Source organism: Lygodium microphyllum, chromosome 25, assembly GCF_053477565.2.
Source record: "Lygodium microphyllum isolate KBCC chromosome 25, Lygodium_microphyllum_v1.1.10, whole genome shotgun sequence".
In the NCBI taxonomy this organism is placed as follows: domain Eukaryota; kingdom Viridiplantae; phylum Streptophyta; class Polypodiopsida; order Schizaeales; family Lygodiaceae; genus Lygodium; species Lygodium microphyllum.
This window is the reverse complement of record NC_141159.1, coordinates 9,661,266-9,682,209: the sequence shown is the minus strand read 5'-3', so window position 1 is coordinate 9,682,209 and position 20,944 is coordinate 9,661,266. Positions and strand designations below refer to the sequence as shown.

General features: G+C 43.5%; 1 protein-coding gene across 1 annotated transcript in view; it reads right to left on the bottom strand.

The window, feature by feature from the left end:
- The window catches only part of DEG7 (DegP protease 7), a 322,546-nt gene that overhangs the window by 167,020 nt on the left and 134,582 nt on the right, over window positions 1-20,944 (bottom strand). Inside the window, exons 5-6 of the mRNA XM_087666495.1 lie at window positions 20,009-20,045; window positions 19,777-19,902 (exon numbers count right to left, since the gene is read on the bottom strand). Of these exons, the coding sequence (XP_087522621.1) occupies window positions 19,777-19,902; window positions 20,009-20,045 (163 nt within the window). The remainder of the gene's footprint in view (window positions 1-19,776; window positions 19,903-20,008; window positions 20,046-20,944) is intronic.

Here is a 20,944-nt window from a genome sequence, read left to right as displayed (position 1 = left end):
TGCTTGTGCCAGTATTTACTGTTTCCACAGGTGTACATGAGAAACTGAATCCGAAGCAAGTCGCAAAAGGAGCTGCAAGGGCACTGTAGGGAATTTAAATCCAAATTCCAAATTCTACTGCAAACACACTGTTGCAACCTGAATGATTTAATGATTGCTGCTTTCTTAATTATCAACAATGTGTCATGATTATTTTGGATGTATTATGTGACCGATTTATTGTATTTGTTAAGACCTTTTGATTGATACCCATATTGCTTGGAGATTATGTACTTTGATGAAAGTCACCCACAAAGTGAGCTTAGGCTGATTAAAAGGGACATTATTTAATTAATTGGATATAGAGGACTTAAAGAGGTATGCCACCCAACAAAGCCATGCAATGTAAGGTTCATGTTAGATGAAGATGAATAAAGATCAAAGAAGAAGATTTGCTTGCTGCCAAATTCTTTCTGCATTCCTTCTGTCATTAATGTGACACAATAATTTGTTGTTTCCTCAATGTTTAGCTATTGTGATTCTAGGTAGAGAAAGGTTGTGAAAGGAAGAAGAAGAATTTATGTCACCAAACAAATGAAGAAGAAGAGTCAATTCAATCTCAACTCTTGCCCATGATAGAAATGATGCAAGAGAAGCCAATTGGTCAGCATTTCAAAGAGCACGGTAATTTCAGCAATTATCATGGCAATCAACTAATGCTCAAATAATGAATCAGGTCGTTCCAGGACAGGCGTGAACCATGGAGCAAATCATATCAAGGCAAGCAACACATTTTACCATGTGTGATGTGAACTGAATGCATCATGACGTACTTTGAAGGCAACCATTGTCATATGGTTCAGAAAACATTATATTAAAACTCTCTGAATAGATGTCTTTGGGAATTCCATAGAGCTTACATGAAGTGACCTTGCTGGATGAAGAGTGCACTTCCATTGCAAGTGGTTAAACAGCCAGTTTGGCAGACATGCACTAAGGTTTAAACCATAGCATGACAGGAACATGGCACAATTTTAAGCCTCTGGTGGACAGTAAATGTTTGGAAGATGAGCGCCAACTGGAAGGAGAGAAAGTATACACAGTGGAACAGGCACCTTCTAGGAAAAGAAACCAAGGATAACATGGCTAAACTATGTGGGCAGCTTTGTGCCTCTATTGGGCTGCTCTCTGAGGGTAAAACAGAGAAAGACTGAAGCTGAAAACAGGGGCACAAAAGGGCTGAAACATGGCAGGCCTGAACCGAAATAGAAGAGGTATTCACTGCTGTTCATCTTCAAAGAAGGAACAGGAATATCAAAGGGCATTCGATTCAGTGCTGTCCATCACCAAGAGAGGAAGAGGACTGTTGTATGCTGAATTTTACTGTTCAAAACTCAAGTAAAAAGGGTTTTAATGCAGGCCATTGCTATCCTGAATCTCTCTACTATTCTATATACATTGCTATCTTGATTCAAGAGGAGTCTATGGTCTGTTTGGATGCAAACTTGATTCCTTGCTGTCCTAGAATAAGAGAGTTCTGTTTGGGCTGAACAAGAGGCTTATTCTTGGTCTAATATAGGATTGTCCTCATACATGAACAGGACTGTTCTTGTTCCATAACAACATTGTTTGCTGTCCATAAACTTGTATGATTGCTTATATTTATTCAGAACTGATTATAGCCATCGCGGCTATATGCCAAACAAAGGTCTCCAAAACTGATGTACATGTTGTACCTATATTGGATGTATGCTTTTATAGAATACAAGATGCTACCGTCACACTTTGAATGTATCTACCCTGTTTGTGACCTCTCTTTTCATCTCTTCTTCACTCATCCTCAAATCCTGAAATCCATCTTCTCTTAAGCTAAACTTTCTCATCTTGAACCCATTTACTGGCCATAAACAACAAAATTCTCGACATCTTTGAGGTGAAACTAACATGAAAGAGCCAAGATGAGAGTTTAGCAGCATGGATGATTCTTGAAAGGAAGGATTTGTACAACGGGAAGATCTACAGAGCAGATTATGCAAACATATGGGATGTATAAACATGAAGCAGTTGTTAAAAATGTGCTTAGAGTCTCTTATGGCTAAACTACAGCGGTTTGAAGGATGGGATGTATCTAAGTACTTGAGGCTCTAAGTAGAGATTGGAATTTATTGGGGTCCTTGTAAATCATATGAGTCAATAGTTTGCTCAAGTTGCAGTCCCAACACTCAAATTGCACGTAAGTGATATTCTTGCAAATCATGACTCAAGCTAGGATGATTTTCCAAAAGCACTCAAGGATGAATATTTCATGGAGGATGCAAAATGGGTAACAAAAAGAACTTTATTGGAATGGGTTGGTTAGGCCAACAAGGGGTTAGCAACAACAAAATTGATGCAAGAATTTAAGCACAAATATGCACAACTGAAGAGAATAGAGTAATTGACTTTGGAGGTGGGAAAATTCAATTATTTCTTCAAGCTGCAAATTCTTCATTGCAGACAAGCCTTAAAAAGCTTTTGGAAGATGATAATACAAAACAAGGGCTAAAGACTGGATAGAAAGATGTACATGATGTAGTGTCTAAGCTTGTGAAAAGACAAGATGAATTGGCCATTGCACAAATCACTCCAAAACCATAGAACACAAAGGAAGTAAGTAATTAGTCGGTTGTAACTTTAACTCAAACTCCAAACGAAGATGATATGATGGAAGAACTAGTAAAAGTGATCCAGTATTTGTGGTCAAGTTTGTCAAGATAGAAGAAAAAGGACAATCTTTAAGATTGTTTGGACCAAAGCCACAAGATCGACAAGGTTTTGTGTATAGATGTATTTGGTGTGATAACACAAAACATGCCTGAAAAGTTTGTGATACCTACAAGGATGCATTGAGCAGAGATCTAATTTTCTGTAAAAATGGTAAGATTCATTTGAAAGAAACAAGGTTGCCACTTGGTTTGAATTTTGGGAAAGGCAGTATGAGGAAGCCAGTAGAAGATATGTCTATAAGGCATGTATTTGCTAAAGCAGCAACTTATAGTCTCTAAAGTGAACATGGAAGAGAAGGCGTGTCTATTATGAAGAAAGAACTTTGTGCAATGAAGATTGCGCAGGATGAACTTAGGAATTTGCCAATTGCTTCTTCAGATAATGTTCAGGGTGCTGAAAACACAAATGTATAGTCTATTATGTTGTTTGAAGCTAAAGTTGTGCTTTTTTTCCAAAGAAAAGTAAAAATTCTATTAACACACCTCAGAACAAAGTGTCCCAAGGCAAAAAACCAAATACAAAGCAGCTATGTAAAGGACTTCCATATCAAGAATCATGTAACAAGGAGAAGTTAATTACAAAGCTTGAAAGAATAGCTAGTCTGGACGTCTATAATGCCAGACTATGTGTTTGGAAGAGGGAAAAGGTGCCAAAATCCCATGTCCTAAGAAAAGCATCTCTCCTTTTCCTCATACTCTCCGAACTGCCATGTATTCTCTCCCGTCTGCCACGAAGAGTATACACAATCTCTGTCCAAATCCTGGACAGAGTCTCTACAATACATATATCCAAAAAATCAAGCCTAGCTAAATCTAGCTGTCCATATGTAAAAAGCAATAATGCTAGCTATGAGCTCTCATCTATGAAAATGCCCCTGAGTCCATACCGTCTACTAGAAATCTGGCATGAAAGTCCTCGCAAGCTGCCCCGAGATGAGATAAGCCTAACAGCCCTTCACATCCTCGTCCTCACAAATTGGGCTTCTGTCAGTGACCCATGCAACTATCCCCCACGTAGCAATCATAGAATCTATAGTGCCATGAAAGACCATCCTAAGGGCTCTCCTCCAAACCTCCTATGCCTGTGGGCAATGCCATATGCAATGCCTCTGAGTCTCCTCATGCTCCCACATCTAGCGCAAGGAATAGGGTCTCTACCATAGCAAAGCCATGTACCAACTACTAAACTCCTATGTGTTTGGTAACCAAAGAAAGAGTGAAATCTTTCTTGGCCTAATGTTCTCCTCCAATATCCTCTAGAAGTTTGCCAAGAAAGGCTATGATATACCCTAGATAGTCCAATGCTCAACTGCAGCCAATACCATTCTGATCCTGCTCATCTATATTCTTCTCCCCAACCTAGTGGTATAGCCAAAGAAGGGCACCTCGTAAGGCAACTCTGCAAATGGATCTCTCCATACCCACTCCCTTGGATCCCACTTGAAGTCTCTGTAGTGGCCTCCTCCTATATATCCAATGTCTCCATCCATCTTCCATAAAAGTTTGGGGGTGTGGGTCTAAGTATGAAGTCCTATCACAATGAGCCATAACTCTAATCCTTTGTTGAGAGCGTCCTATGAACTCTAACTAATCCAAATCCTCTCACCTAAGTTTGTCATCCATCTCTTTTGAGACAGCAAACACACTCTCTCCCCTAGTGGCTACCACTACAAGAAGGATATATCCTCTGATAAAGAGCCCTATCCATATCTGATTTGTCACTCTGGCATTCCTCCATTCAAGAGGTACCACCTCTGTAATGCTCTCTATTATAACCTTGGCACCCCTAAGTCTCTATCTCTGTAAATGGACCAAAAACTCCAAAAAGGAAAACCATTCCCCCACTATAAAAGCTACCTGTGTAGAGATCCTCCCCAAATACAGGAGAGTCCTCTCTCCAATGGTGTGGCCTCCCCCAAAACAAAAGGGTCCTCTCTCCAGTGGTGTCGCCTCTCTGTATTTTGAGTGGCCAATTAAAAAGAAGTATTTGTTTGAACTTCGCTTCAACACTCATTGGATTAGTCTGATGAAGTCCTGTAGATACTGATCTCAATGCCCATATAATATATGCAACAAAACTAACCTCAAAGCTGTTCTCAAGCCCTACATGCTTAAGTTGTGTTATCTACAAATACTTTGACTAAGGGTGCAAATAATACATTGAATGAGGGTATTGATTAAATATTGACTAGAGATCTTGATGTAATGTCTGATAGTGTCTGATGATATATCAGATGTGTTATCTACAAATGTTTTCACCGAGGTTACCAAGGATACCTGGATTCAGAGTGTTCATGATACTAATGAGTTTTTCAGATAATACAAATTTATTGACCAAGGATGTTGATGATACAAATGCTTTGACTAACAATACAAATGTGTTAGTTGAAGATGCTATTCAACCTGATATACAAGAGGAGTGCATACAAGAAGTTGGGATGAACTCACCACTTATGATTGTTCCGAACAATGTTGTACCTTCTTTAGAGGGGTTTTCTGGTACAAATGAAAAGGGTTTTTCGCAACATGGTTCAAGAAGTGACTTAGAACAGCAAAAGGAGGATCATATTGGACTTATGAATAAGCAACTATTGGATCTGGTTCTAGAAGATTTAATGCATGACAAAGATTCTTTTCAAGGCGATTCCCCAATTCCAAATGGAGAAATATATGCCATGAAGATGGTTTATTTACAAATACATAGTGATGGTTCCAAAGCTAGAGGGGGTGATTCGTGAAGCTACTTCAACAGTGGTTATGTTTCATGATAACCAAAACTAGATGCTAGATACAGAGAAAATATGTTTTTATGTACATGATGATGGAGCAAATGTGAGTATGCTTTGTGGGCTAAAACCCTTTGAGAAAATGATGCTCCACCACCAATCAACAAGGTTGCAATGTGTTGGAACTACTGCAAATACCTCGGGAAGATGTGCTGATCACTCATGTGCCAGGGGGGTAGGGCAGTGGTGGCGACAGCGGCTTTTGTGGACTATTCCAACTCCTTAATCCTCACCTTAGCCCAATTCATTGAAAGTCTACAAGCCAATAACGCAAAGACGGCTTAGATTGAGAGGCATAAGGAGGCAAAGCGAGGATTAAGAGACCAAAGGAGGCGGAAGAACCAAGCTCTTACTGAAGCTCGCAAGGGACAAAGGGAAGAAGACAAAAATGCCAAACAGAAGAGATGGGAAGCACAATAAGGTAAAGAGAGGAAAACTGAAGCTGAAACACGAGCAAAACAGGGCTAAAATAGGGCAGGCCTGAACTGAAATAGAAGATGTATTTGTTAGCAGTCATGTTTGTCATGCCTTGTCATTTCCTGCCTGTGAGCCTCAATCTGAGTCAGACGAGGACATTAGGAGCTCTGACATGTCTGTCATGTGTTATGATGGGGGAGGCTAGTCACTCTTGACTAGCAGTCTTAGGATGTGTATTTCTTTTTGGCCTCTTTTAGTGGGCAGCCAATAGCTGTCCGGCCACTTTTTGGTCACTGTTGTGGGGCGCCCATTTTAGGGCATTTTTAGGGTTTGCGCCCATTTTAGGGTTAGGGTTAGGGTTTGTCTTTTGCCTATTTATAGGCAGCCCCCCTCCCCACTTGATCACTTGTCTTCTTGCAGATTCCGACACTCCTTCTCCCCCGTCGTGGTGCTGCCATCATCATCAGCCTGATCTGGTGCCCTCACTAACGCTTCGGGCTGCGTGCAGGGACTGATCAGTCCATTTCAGTGTATTCAGCATTCATTTCAGTCAGTGCAGATTTCTCTTCCTTATTTTCTGCTTTCTCTCTCTCTCTCCCTCCGTGTTCGTATTCCCTCTTCCGCAGCGCACTCTCACATGGTATCAGAGCCGAAGGAGAGTACACGGAGCTGAGTTTTACACGGGAGAACACCCACAACCTTGCGTTTGCTGGTCAAGACGTCTGCAACAGCTGAGGCGTCACCTTCAGCACCATCTCCTTGATCAAGGCAGCCTGTTTTGGTGTCCACCTATTTGCGTTTGCTGTTGGCGTCATCCCCAAATTTGCGTTTTCAGCTTGGGCGGCCCTCCTCCAGCTGGGCGACACTCCTCCAGCCTGCGCCTTGCTATTCTGGCTGTTGTTCCATCTTCAGGCGGCTTTTTTTTTCTGCTGGCGACCTATTCCCAGGCTGCGTTTTGAGGCAGGAGGCTGTTTTTCTGTGGTGACTGCATCGTTAGCACTTGCGTTTGACATCATCCTTGCGTTCTGTGCAAGGCGGCTAGCTCAGGAGCTTCTGGTCTTTGTGTTTCGGCACCGGCAACCTTCCCTTGTTGTGTTTTGGTGTTTTGCAGATTGGAAGATGTCTTCTCATCAGTTTACGGGCTTTGATGACTCAGCTGACGAGCTTTTGTCTCGACACTCATATGAACGGAGGCGTGATTTCTATCACGAGGACCATCATCCGGAGTCTATTCCTCTTTCCCGTCCCCCTTCTATTCATGTATCTCGGCGAGCCCCTTCTAGTGGGCCGAAGATGCAGCCTTTGGTAACCCCTATACAGGTACCCAGCTGCCCAAAGAGGACCGGTTGGATGGCTCCAACTTTTCTCTATGGTCCTGCAAGGCGGAGTGTATCTTGGACTCCTTCGATCTTTGGGAGCTTGTTTCTATTCCTATCCCTGGCCTCAGGTGGATCCCGCAGATGGGACATCTATGGATCGTGCAGCCTTATGGGATCGGCTCAATTCTAGAGCCAGATCTTTCCTCTTTCTGAGTTTGCAGGATTCTGTCCTTGTTCATGTTCATAGGTTGAAGACTGCAACAGACGTGTGGAGAAAGCCCGCGTCTCTCTACTGGATATCTCTCGAAAAGAAGTTGCGGATGCTCGCTATTGATGATAGTCCTTCCATGAAGGACCACATCAACAGATTACAGGATATGAGGGATGAGCTTGCATCCCTCGGTCGGACGATATCTTCTGAAGACATGGCTATGATTCTTTTGACTCGGCTGCCATCGCCTCGGTTTGATGTCTTCTACACCAGCCTTCTTACATCGAGGATCCGTGAGAAGCTTCTATGGGAGGAGCTATCCCGGCTTGTCTTGGAGCATGACGAGCGACTCAGCGAGGTCAGTGCTAGTGGATCCGACTCCACTAGAGCCTTTGTTGCAGGTTCGGGAGGACAGAAGAAGAAGAAGAAGTCAAAGGCTAAGAAGAAGGACAGTTCTTCAGGCTCTGACTCAGATTCAGAGAGACCGAAGTGCCCACACTGTGGGAAAGGGACACATCCCGAGGAGAAATGCTGGAAGAAGTACCCTCACCTTCGTCCGGGAGCGACGGGTGGATCTACATCGGAGCCTTCTTCTACCTCTACATTAGTTGTTACCCATGAGTCACTGTTCCTTCATATCCATGCTTTGGAGGATCCTTCTTCCGTGGCTGCAGTGTCTTCTGCGCAGCCTTGGTTAGTGGACAGTGGTGCTTCGAGTCATATGACTCCCCGAGGTGATTTGTTACAGGATCTCCGTCCATCAGAGGGTTCAGTCACTGCTGGTGACATTTTATCGGTGCCTATTAGTGGTGTTGCCACATTGCCTTTGTTAACCGACCGACCTTCGAGCTCCTTTTCACAGGCCCTACATGTTCCGGATTTGGGCCTTCCCCTCCTCTCAGTTTATGGCCTTACGAGGCTTGGCACACGAGTGATCTTCACCGAGCATGCCGTTGTTATTGAGGATTCTTCTACAGGAGCTGTCTTATCTACAGGTTGGCAGGAGAGCGGGCTTTACAGGCTCCATTCCCCTTCTTTGATGCAGGGTCCTCCGTGGCAGTCTATTGCTACACCCGTTCCCGCTTGTGCACCTTCTATTCCACAGGTTCCTTCCCATCCCCCGCCTTCTCCTCCGGTGGTTCCCTCGTACCCCCCATCCCTTTCAGAGGGGGACGATCTCGGTGATGCGGCTGTGGATTCCCTGGCCCCTAGTGTTTTAGAGGGGGATTCCTAGGATCGTGAGGAGCTCCTTCAGCAGCAGTGTACATCGACGGACTTCATCGACCTTGGCATTCCTCTTGCCACCCCAAGATCCGTTTCTCCCTTGGCCTTCAGCCACATCCAGGATCTGAGAGGGGGTGTTAGCAGTCATGTTTGTCATGCCTTGTCATCTCCTGCCTGTGAGCCTCAGTCTAAGTCAGACGAGGACATTAGAAGCTCTGACATGTCTGTCATGTGTTATGATGGGGGAGGCTAGTCACTCTTGACTAGCAGTCTTAGGATGTGTATTTCTTTTTGGCCTCTTTTAGTGGGCAGCCACTGGCTGTCCGGCCACTTTTTGGTCACTGTTGTGGGGCGCCCATTTTAGGGCATTTTTAGGGTTTGCGCCCATTTTAGGGTTAGGGTTAGGGTTTGTCCTTTGCCTATTTATAGGCAGCCCCCCTCCCCACTTGATCACTTGTCTTCTTGCAGATTCCGACACTCCTTCTCCCCCGTGGTGGTGCTGCCATCATCATCAGCCTGATCTGGTGCCCTCACTGACGCTTCGGGCTGCGTGCAGGGACTGATCAGTCCATTTCAGTGTATTCAGCATTCATTTCAGTCAGTGCAGATTTATCTTCCTTATTTTCTGCTTTCTCTCTCTCTCTCCCTCCGTGTTCGTATTCCCTCTTCCGCAGCGCACTCTCACAGTATTCACCGCAGTCCATCATCAAGGAAGGAACAGGACTATCAAAGGTCACTCTATTCACTGGGGCTGTCCATCACAAAGAGAGGAAGAGGATTGTTGTGTACTGAATTTTACTGTTTGAAACTGAAGGACAAAGGGTGTTAATGAAAGCCTTCGCTGTCCTGAATCTCTCTTACTGTTATGTATGCATTGCTATCTTCAACCAAAGAGGAGTATATGGACTGTTTTGATGCAAACTTGATTCATTGCTGTCCAGGATAAAGAGTGATGGTTTGGGTTGAACAAGAGGTTTATTATTGGTCTAGAATAGGGTATTTTATGAATATATGGGCTGAGGATTGTGTCTCTAAGGATCATCCCATGAGGACAAAAGTCCATCCGCAGGGTGTGAGGTTAAAACTGGGTATTTGCAATCTCATGGAGTAGTCACTCAACCATCAGCATCAAGGGCCAGCAATGCTGGTGAATCACGTCTGAGCTGTTGTCATTGCAGCTCTTTGGGGAGCTACAGATCCTTGGGAGTAGGAGAAATTGAAGCAGTTTGCACATCTCGATGACGCGAATAAGTGTAGAGAAGGTCTGATGATGAATAAGGGCCAACAGGTACTACAAGCACAGAAGTCTCCTTGGCTTTTCCTTTAGTGCAGCGGGATTCTGTCCATCCCTGTATCCCCAAATCTGAGGATGGTTTTGGTTTTGACTAGTTGGGCTCGATAATTTGTTGTTGCACAAGACAAGGGGGCACGTTTTGCTCTTTATCCATAGGCTGGCCCACCAAGGTAGTCTTTCTATCTAGACATTTTGCAAAGTGACCCAAGTGACCAGAGGAGAAACAGTGTCCAACGAAAGTACCCCGCTTGAGACTGCATACCATTGCAATTGAAGCACAACCAGTTGGGCCTGTTTCTAGCTGTATTCCAAAGCATGCACATCATGTTTCTATTGGCTGTCTTCAGACTAGGGACACCAACACATGGCCAACAACCATAGCATCCTTGAGGGCCCAATAGACAGTTGAGCATCGCTCCACTTCCACCCATACTGGGCATCCTTGCCTGAATAGACACTCGAAATTTGCCACTGGATGCCAAGAAACAATATGCACCAACTGTTTATCAATAAAGAGGGGATGCTGATGGAGAAGAAACTCCTAAGATGAGGGAGAGTGAAGCACAACCTCATAGAAGCCACACGGGCCAGCGAAAATCTCCTCCACACCATCAATCTGAAGAAAAGATACCAACCAGTGACGAATCCTAGAGAGGATAGGAACCCAGCCTATAGAGAAGAGAATAATACCTTGCTCATGAAAGGCAAAACAGGATCGAAGAACAGTGTGGAAATTCATTCACCTGTGCGTCAAAACTCTCTTCCTCAATGAAAGCATGCTGTGTTTGATAGAAGGCTAATCATCATGGGGTGACGAAACTATCTCATTAATGCACGGGACCATATCTTCTTCAGCTGCACCATCTTCCATATCCATGGCCAAGTCTCTAGCCATGAGAAGTAAGACAGCACAGTCCATGGATATGTATCAGCCCCAAACAGAGGGGCACTAGGGCCCTCCAAAAAGCAACGGCACAAGGTGCAGCAGAGGACGGAAGCAGTGTGCAGTTATCAGTAGTCCCAGGACACAGCAGCGCAGCAAAGTTACCATGCAAGACAGGCAGGATGCAGGGTACCTGGGCTCTGGGCACAAGCCCTCGCCTTAGGCAGCCACAAACAAGGACAGCACCAGCACAAGGCAGGACGCTTCAGGCCATGGGACAGGAAGCCAATCACAGAACACAGCATACAAATATCATGCAAACAGCACAATTGGAGTAGAGTGAACTATGTCCAGACGAGGACCAGCCACATCACGAAGGACCAGGTCTGCTGAAATTATAGAAGAGATCTGCCATAAGAGTAATCCTCCAATGCGGCCCACATGACAAAGGATACCTGAGGCAGAATCAAAAATAAAGGCATTGCAAGTGCGCCAAATGTGCTAAAGAACTGTCCATCTCAAGAAATGGAAGATGCAGGGATGATCTGATTGAAAAGTGGAAGAGCAAGGCATCTTGCCCAATACCCAAGAACAGATGGGTGTCTCTGCCCAATCACTCAGATCCACACACAGGAAACAAAGCTCCAAATGTGTTTAGCCGAAGAGCAGAAAATGAAGATCTCATCACTCTCTCTCATTTTTTCTTGTGAAGATAATTGAATTAAGTAGTAAATATTTACATCACACCATCAGGTCAACATTCTCTCTGTATCTCTTACTTTCTATTACATCAGACCATCAGGTTAGCATACTCTCTCTCTTTTTTTTTCGTAAACATACTCTCTCTCTCTCTCTCTCTCTCTCTCTCTCTCTCTCATATTTACATGAGGCCTGCAAGCTCTCAGAACAACCAAAACAACCTATTACATGACCAGTACTAATAAATCACACAGAAGGAATAGCTGGAGTAGAACGAACAATAGCCAGCCAGGGAGCAGCAATATCCGGAAGAATCAGTTCAGCTAACATCATAGAAAAGATTTGCCATAACACCAATCCACGCACACGGGCCACATGCCCATGGATGCCCGATGTTGAATCAAAAATAAAGGCATTGTGAGTACGCCATATATGCCACAGGGCTGTCCATCTAAGGAAATGGAATAGGCAGGAACAATCTGAACGCAAAGGGGGCATAGAGGACATATTTCCCATAATCCACGAATGAACTGGTATGCGGTGCTAAGTCACCGAGGACCACACACGGGAAATGAAATTCCACATCTGTCGTGCACCAGGGCAAGAGACAAAGAGGTGAAGCAATGCCTCATCACATGTAGTACACAAAACACGACCTACAGAGATCTCTCAGGCGCGGAGCAATTCTCCCATTGGAAGACCCCCAATGAGCAGCCTCCACATGAACAATTTACCCTGATATAGAACCTTAGACTTCCAAAGCTAGATAAATCTTTCACGCCACTTCTTTTTGCTATCCCTAAGTTGCCATAACTTATTGACTTTCCCCATCACCCATCTCTTAGCTTCCACCATCTAATGATATATCTGATTAGCTGACCTTTTCTCAAAGTCATCAGGAAGCACAAACGTCCAATCATGCCATGGATCCAATGGCTGTAATGCAAGCAAAGTAGAGAACCTCTGAAGACTATCCTGTATGGATGACCAAATGTCCTTGTGTCCATGAGGCACCCTAAAGTACTGACGAATACGCCTAAAAGAATAAAGATGGGGCTGCCCAAGAATAACACCATCACGGACTGTCTTCAACCCTAACCTAGCCATCCAATTAAACTTGTCTCACTACAAATCTTTTTGTGGCCAATCCAACAACCTTGAGGAAGACAGTATTTCTCCTGGCAGCAAATTTTCCTCCTTACGAATATCCAGAGGACGCCAAACTGCCTAAAAACAAAGCATCTCCTGCCAGGAAGCAATCAAATGAGAAAGGAGAAAAGGCTAGGAGACCTTTATAGGGCTCGTAGAATTAAGTGCATGCCACTAAGAAGCATGAGTAACAGTGCCATATGCAAATTAACATCCAACGAAGCTGCACCCCCCATCCTTTTCGGAGTGGTCACATGCTACTCTATGGTTTCAGCTGATCTAGTCCTTCCTGACATTGTTGCTCCCTGGTTGGATATTGTTCGCTCCACAGCAACTGTTCTTTCTGTGTGACATTTCTATTTTAGAGTCTTGGTAGACTTTCATTTGTGTCTGTTTTCTCTTAGCTGGCCTGATGGTCTGATGTAAATATTGCTACTTAATTCAATTATCTTCACGAGAGAGAGAGCGAAACAGTATGATTTCATTCTTACTGCCATTGCTTCCTTGGACAAAGAATTCCCTTTTGGATTTGGTCCAACCTATCAGATTTATGATGTGCAAGGGAAAGGCAATCGTTTGCCGCAAGTATGGATCTCCTCGTTCTCTCTTTTCTGTCGTCAAGTTAATTGTATTAAGAAGTAAATATTTACATTAGACATTTAGGTCAGCATAGAGGTAACGGACATAAACTCTCTCGCATCGGAAATATTTACTTGAGGCATGCACGCTCTCACAACATCCTATGACATGAACAGTACTAATAAATCACACAGAAGAAATAGCTCGAGTAGAGCGAACAATCACCAACCAGGGAGCAGCAATATCTTGAACAACCAGGTCCGTCGACATCATAGAGGAGATTTGCCATAACACTATTCCACGCACACGGGCTATATCTAAGGAAATGAAATAGGCAGGAACAACCTAAATGCAAAGAAGGCATAGAGGACATATGTCCCATAATCCACGAACGAACTGGTATGCGGTGCTGAGTTACCGAGGACCACACTCGAGAAATGAAATTCAAGATCTGTCGTGCAACAAGGCAAGAGACAAAGAGGTGAAGCAATGTCTAATCACATGTAGTGCGGAAAAAACACGACGACGTGCAGAGATCCTGTTGGAAGACCCCCAATGAGCAGCCTCCACATGAACTCTTTACCCTAATACAAAACCTTAGACTTCCAAAGCTAGATAAATCTTTCCCGCCACTTCTTTTTGCTATCCCCAAGATGCCATAACTTATTAAGTTTCCCCGTGACCCATCTCTTAGCTTCCACCATCTGATGATATATCTGATTCTCAAAGTCATCAAAAAGCATAAACATCCAGTCACGCCATGTATCCAATGGCTATAACGCAAGCAAAGGAGAGAGCCTCTAAAGACTGTACTATATGGACGACCAAATGTCCCTGTATCCACCAGGAACCCTTAAGTACTGACGAATACGCCTAAAAGAATAAAGGTGGGGCTGCCCAAGAATAATACCATCACAGATTGTCTTCAACCCTAACCTAGCCATCCAGTTAAACTTGTCTCGCTGCAAATCTTTTTGTGGCCAATCCAACAACCTTGAGGAAGCCAGTATTTATCCTTGCAACGAATTTTCCTCCTTACGAATATCCAGAGGACGTTGAACTGCAAAACGAAGCATCTCCTACCAAGAAGCAATCAAATGAGAAAGGAGAAAAGACTGGGCGACCTTTATAGGCCTCGTAGAATTAAGTGCATGCCACTAGGAAGCACGAATAATAGTGCTACCGTTAGAGATGCCAATCTTTTCTATAAAGAATTTGGCAATATCTAACCAACGATGACACTGAATACATGGACTCTACAAAAGGGATAGCCTCAAAGCCGTCATATGCAAATTAACATCCAACCAAGCTGCAACCCCCATCCTTTTCGGAGTAGTCACATGCTGCCAGGAGATCCATACCTGACCCAAACGATTTCCTTTCTTTTTCCACAGTATAAATCTGATAGGCTGAACCAAACCCAAAAGGGTTTTCTTAGTCCAAGGGAGGAATGGCAAAAAGAACGAAATCATATATCATAATGAATTGATCCACTTTTAGTCTGACATGTAGAGGCCAACACTAAGATTTCCAATACGTGAACCTATCATGAATTCGAGAGGCCATCCAATCCAGCAAGGCACAAGGAGCAACCTCCACACCAATAGGATATCCCAAGTGTCTAGTTATATTGCCCCTTAGGATCACAATTCCATTTCAGCCCGAAGCCTGCAAATCATTCTCCGTACAGGAGAGAAGGGTTGATTTCTCAATATTAATAACAACACCCGATGCCAAAGCAAAAAGATTCCAAGCCACCATTGCTCAACTAACATTAGTGCGATCCGCCTTAAGGACATAAAAAAATCATCTGCCAAACATTGACCCACAAGCTGGTCACCCCAGGAAAGAGCTAAGCAAACTATCTCACCTTGAGCTACCAACTTATCCAATAATGAGAGCATGGGGTGAGTTACCAAAGCAAACAACAACGGGGTGAGAGGACAACCTTGCCGAAGAGACCGAGATAAGGCAATTTCCTCTATAATCCCTCCATTAAGAGCAATACGAGCCACTGCACCCTGACTGATGGTATCAACTAGAGAAATCATATGGGGCCCAAAACCCATTGTAGACATTAATTGCCACAAAAATGAGCAACTAACATGATCAAATGCCTTCTCAATATCCAACTGAAGCATAACAACCTGCTGGCTAGAAGCATTGGGATAATCAATTCCCAGTTCGACATTCAAAAGGTTGTGCATTATATTCCGACCTTTAATGAAATCATATTGACATGGATGAATGAGGAGCAAAAATACTTTCTGCAATCTATTGGCAATAATTTTGGAGAAGATCTTATATAATGACCCCACAACTGAAATGGGTCTCCATTGTTTCAAAGAGGTTGGAGAGGGAACCTTGGGCAACAACCTGATGACAGCAATCTTTCAATCTGAAGGCATCATACCAATCTTCCACACCTATTGACACACGCGAGTTAATGGGTCCTTAAGCACTTGCACATGAGCTGAAAACAACTCATTAGGAAGCCCATCCCAGCTTAGACTTTTCCTCCGAGGCAAGTGATACAGCACTTCTTCCACATCATCTTCTAAATTATCAGCCTCCATTAAAATCACCCATTCTGGTTTGACCTGATTACTAACCAGGTCGCAAATATATGTTTGAGCAGAGAGAACAGCATCGAAAAGAATCTCTTGCTGACCCAACAAGGACCTATAAAAGTCAAGAGTCATTCGAATAATGAAGGCAGGATCAATCACCATATCACCTTGGCCATCCTTCAAGCGCACAATATTTTCCCGAGCATTATTCTAATATAGACGAGTAAAAAATTGATGATTTTGATAGTTTTTATCAGGTAAAGCTTTGGCTCCGGCCAACAATTTGTATTTTGCATATTCCTCTTCCTGAAGAGATTGGACCCTGCTTTGCAACCATGCAATGCATGTGAGCAAGTCATCATTGGAATCCCCAAGCTGACACAAAGACCAAGAATGAGCTAATAAAGATTGAGCATGGTGCAATTCAACTCGAAACGAGGAAGCATGCGGAATGCCATATTGTCAGGATAACGCTCGCGCATTATCCCTAAAAACCGCCCATGCTTCCATCCCTATAGATAGGACCTTCGAGCTAAAAGAAGCTATCAGATGTTGAACACCTTCCAAAAACTAGTTCTGCTGCAAAAAAAGATTGATGAAACCAAAGAGGCAAATGGGCAAGGAGAGCCTTAAATGCATGAACAGGTCTGTGGATCATTTCCAAGACCAAAGGGTAATGATCTGACAAAACATGTTGTCTTTCCACACACATATCAATGACTACAAGAAGAAAATAGTTACTCTGATAAATGTAGATCCTATCCAATCTAGCCCAAGTATTTGGATACTCAAAAGAACGATAAGTATATCGAGCTTGTGAGGAATACATCCAGGACCACATGTCTTGTTTCAAAGATGCCACTGCAAGAGCATCCCAAGCCTCTTGCTCAGGGCCATCCATAACCGAATGCGAAGAGGTCGCCTGATCTACAGAAACACAAGCATTAAAATCGGCCATAACAAAGCCTTGACGAGCCAAGGCAAGGCAGTGCAAGTCATCCCAAAGCTGACGACGTTCCCTTGCATTAGAAGGAGCATACACACCTACAATCCACAAAACCTCCCCCCCATAACATATTTCTAGGATCAAAAATCGGCAGCGGGCATCTTGAGAAACCAATGCTGGTTGCAAGGAGGATTTGACAACCAACATAACTCCCAATTTATGTGGAGTGCGACCACTAAAAAAGACCGCATAATCCTTATACACATAAGAAGATCTAGCCAAAGAATGTTGTTTGTGCTCCACAGCACAAAAAACATCCCAATTTCCAGCAAGCACAACTTTCCACAACCAATACTACTTGTTGCCCGAAGAAATACCTTTCACATTCCACACAGCAATTTTCAAGATCAATCACAAATGAGAAAAACTACTAAACCGCTGCTTTCCCTTTCCCTTTTACATTAATAGCCTTGGCAGCCTAAAATCTCTCCATTTCACCTCGGACAACGTCAACAAGATCTGCCCTCTACAAACCCGCAATCAAAGCACAGGAAGGGAACTGTTCTTGGTGGGAGCGGAAAACATCCCGAGTAGGCACAAAAAAACCACACCCATTGAAGCGCAAAGCAAAATCAGAGGGCCTTTTATCTTTTACTACCTCTGCATTGAAAGGCTTGAGTGATTGGGGACGGCAAAAGATGGGCAGGAGTGGAGCGAGAGTCCTGTCTCGCATTACAATGAACCACAGTGACCCAAGAATCCTCCTCAAGAGATAAATTCCGCCCATCCGCAAGGGAAGCACGCTCCCCACCACCGTGGGAAACATCCTTCTTGCCTGAATTACGACCATGTTCGGAAAGCTACTCTTGATCGGCTACCGGCTTCTAAATCATCTGTTGAGGAAGGTGATCTTGCATTTCCATGTCTGGATCCATAGGGCATTGCCCTACCTCCATATTTTTGTCGCATTCCGAAATGAAATGGCCCAGCTGGCCACATCTAAAACAGGGTCCTGCAAAAGTACCCCATTTCAACTCATATACCAACGTTTCTAACCTTGGAACCTCAAAACGAATCTTTGTCATGCGAGGTTTCCCTGTATCCCAAAGCATACATGCCCTATTCCGATCACAAGAAGCTAGCCAAGGTTCCACCAAAACCTCCCCAAGGGTTCTCAAAACCAACGGGAGGAATCTCCAAAGATGCGCAGGGAGATCCACCACCTCTACCCAAATTGGGCATGCCTGTCTCAACACCTCCTAAAACTCAGCCATGGGCCTCCAAGGGACCACATAAACTAGCTGCCCATCCATAAACAAAGAAATGTGTTGCATAATAAGAGCCCATACTTCTGCAGAACGAAAAACAACCTCAAAGAATCCCTTCGGGCCATCATAAATCTCTTCGACCAGGGGAACCTGCATACACCCTGAAGTATCATCTGAGCACTGCTCAAAACTGACAAGCATGGATTGAAGCCAAGCACGAATTCTAGTGATCAAAGGAGTCCTTCCAGTAAAATAAAATATGGCTGCCCTCTCATGAAAAGCAGTTATCTGTTGTAAGACAAAGTCGGTTCCCACGGCTGCAACTACTTTATCCCTATTCGGTATTGCGTTAGCTTTATCCTCATTACAATGGACATAATGCGACATAAGATGATTGGCAATGGCCAGCATGAACTGCAAAGACCCATCAGATAGTAAACACGAAACATGAACCCCAGGCTGAGGCGAATTTGGGCCTAAGACGGGTTCTTCAACCGACATCCTACGACGTTTGCCCATCTCTTCACTATCCAACAATGGCCCGAGTTCATCAGCCAACGAATCACTATCCAACAATGGCCCGACGTTTGTAGAGCACTAGGCACCTTAAATAATTGGCACAAGTCCTATAGTTCTGGACATGCGACATCATGCAGCCGGTATGGAGACCGCACAAGGATTTCACATGGGTTCCCCACATAGCCACAGTGAGATATGTTGGATGCCATGTATGATTGAATGTCATACATCAGTTGTGATTACATTACTTCTCCAATGAGACCAAAAATAGGAACCTTCTTTGTTACTTAAAAAAAGTTTTTGCAATTTCAAACTTATGAATTATCGAGGATCCCACAAAGTTGAACAGAAAACCATTTGATTTGGAAAACCCATATCAAGCATGGAATAGGAAAACTTGTTCTGCTTGTGATCAGTCTACCCGACTAGATTATGCATGCAATGAGTACATTTTGCAGCTGCAAGCAAGCAGTTGCTAGCACAGGTTGCAACAACTGATGAAGTTGATAACAGTACTGTATAAGCAAACAAAATTGAACTCATCTGAAGCACTTCCATTGCATTGAGCATTTAGTACTACTAAAGCTTTCAGCTGTTGGCATCCCATCAACATGCCTCCAAAGAAGATTCCCTAGAATACTTGCTAAGTGCAGGCAACAGAAGCTATGAAATTTAAACTAATATAATTTATGTGAAACTTTGAAGCCGTCAGTTCATGCAACTCTCTCAAGCCATCAAATAGCATTTTTTTGTATGCTGATGCTTTTGCCGAAATTCGAGATGATCAGCCCTGCAAAATGTAAGCAGTTACAACATGTGAAGCACAAATATCACAAAATAGCAGCCTACAAACCCTTCTAAATACACTGCTGCCTCTGTTGTCTGTTTATACAGACCATTTGCCTCCTCTTAATGTCAATCTCTCTTTTAAACCTTATCCATACCACTACACGTTCATGATCATCCAGATGAATGTGTTGTAGCAAAAGAACTATGTGAACAAAAGTTTTGCCTGACCACTTTTTTCTTTGCAGCAGATATGGAACCTCCAATGCAATTTGTCCACTCAATTTTTCCTCCTAAAAAAGGAACTTTGCCAAACAGCAGTTGACCCTGGAAGCAAACCACCCACTTATCCTGCCACAAGGTTGATGAGAACAATACTCACACGTTCTAATGGGAGAAAATATGCAGACGTGCTTGAGGTCTTGCTCCCTGCGTTTAAGGCTACCGCACGACCATGACAATCAATGACAGGAGAACCACTCGAGCCCCCTTTTGTTCCAGAAGCAGCCTGTTAAATTCACCAGGATGAATGAAAACCTTATAAATGAAGCATAAATTTCCTTTGATTTAAATTCAAATCTTGTTACTCGTCTAAAGAGATATCCTAGTCATACCTGAATGTAGAATGTGTTGAAGTCATTATACCCATCCCTGAAAGACCAGCAAATAGGACTTTAACTCGATATATGGATGAGACTCCCTTTAAGCAGTTCCAGAAGATTTAGAAAACATCAACATGCCACAATAATTTGATGTCTTTGCAATCAACCTATCTGTATTTGCTTTATATTACAATTGCAGTATTAACAATGCAGAAATTCTACCAGAAAGTATGCATATAACTTGAAAAGGGATTTCATGGTAGCTTGCATGAATCTTGGACCCAATTGAGCACATTGTGCTCTTTCCTTCTGCTGGCTTGTTCCATTGCTTGTTTGCAGTAACCTCTCTTGGGCTGATCCTGATGGGTGACAAAGATGCAACTTACAGACATCACCTTCCATACATGACTCTTCAGGGCTCCCCAATAACAGTATAGGCTCCCGTACAGGTACCAACTGTACTTTGCAAATACATATGCAAAGAAGGAAGACATTGACCACCCAAAAACAACTGAGGAACTTATGGCTGAAAATAGAACCAAAAATAGGTCCAAAGGAGAAAGTTCCACCATATGGAGCTGGCATAAAATGAGACACCCCCCTCATCATGACATAACCAGACACAAAAAACCCAAACAAGCTAAGGGACAACCATTGACATATACATAATTAAATGAGGCCCAAGGGGTAAAAAACGCGGCCCCCTCACTGCATGTCAGAACCCCATGGTGGGAATAGGTTTGCCCTCTCAAGGACCTAGACGTAGGTTGACTCCTCAAGCACCTGGATGATAATGTGGTTGGATTCCTTTGGAATCAATACATTTATACTATGTTTCCTTTCCATAGGGTTGATTTTAAGACCTTGCAGATTTCCCTCACTTTATGGCAGACAAAACATTGGGCGCTCTCTTAGTGGAGGATATTTCAGAGACATCCCTCTCCTCCC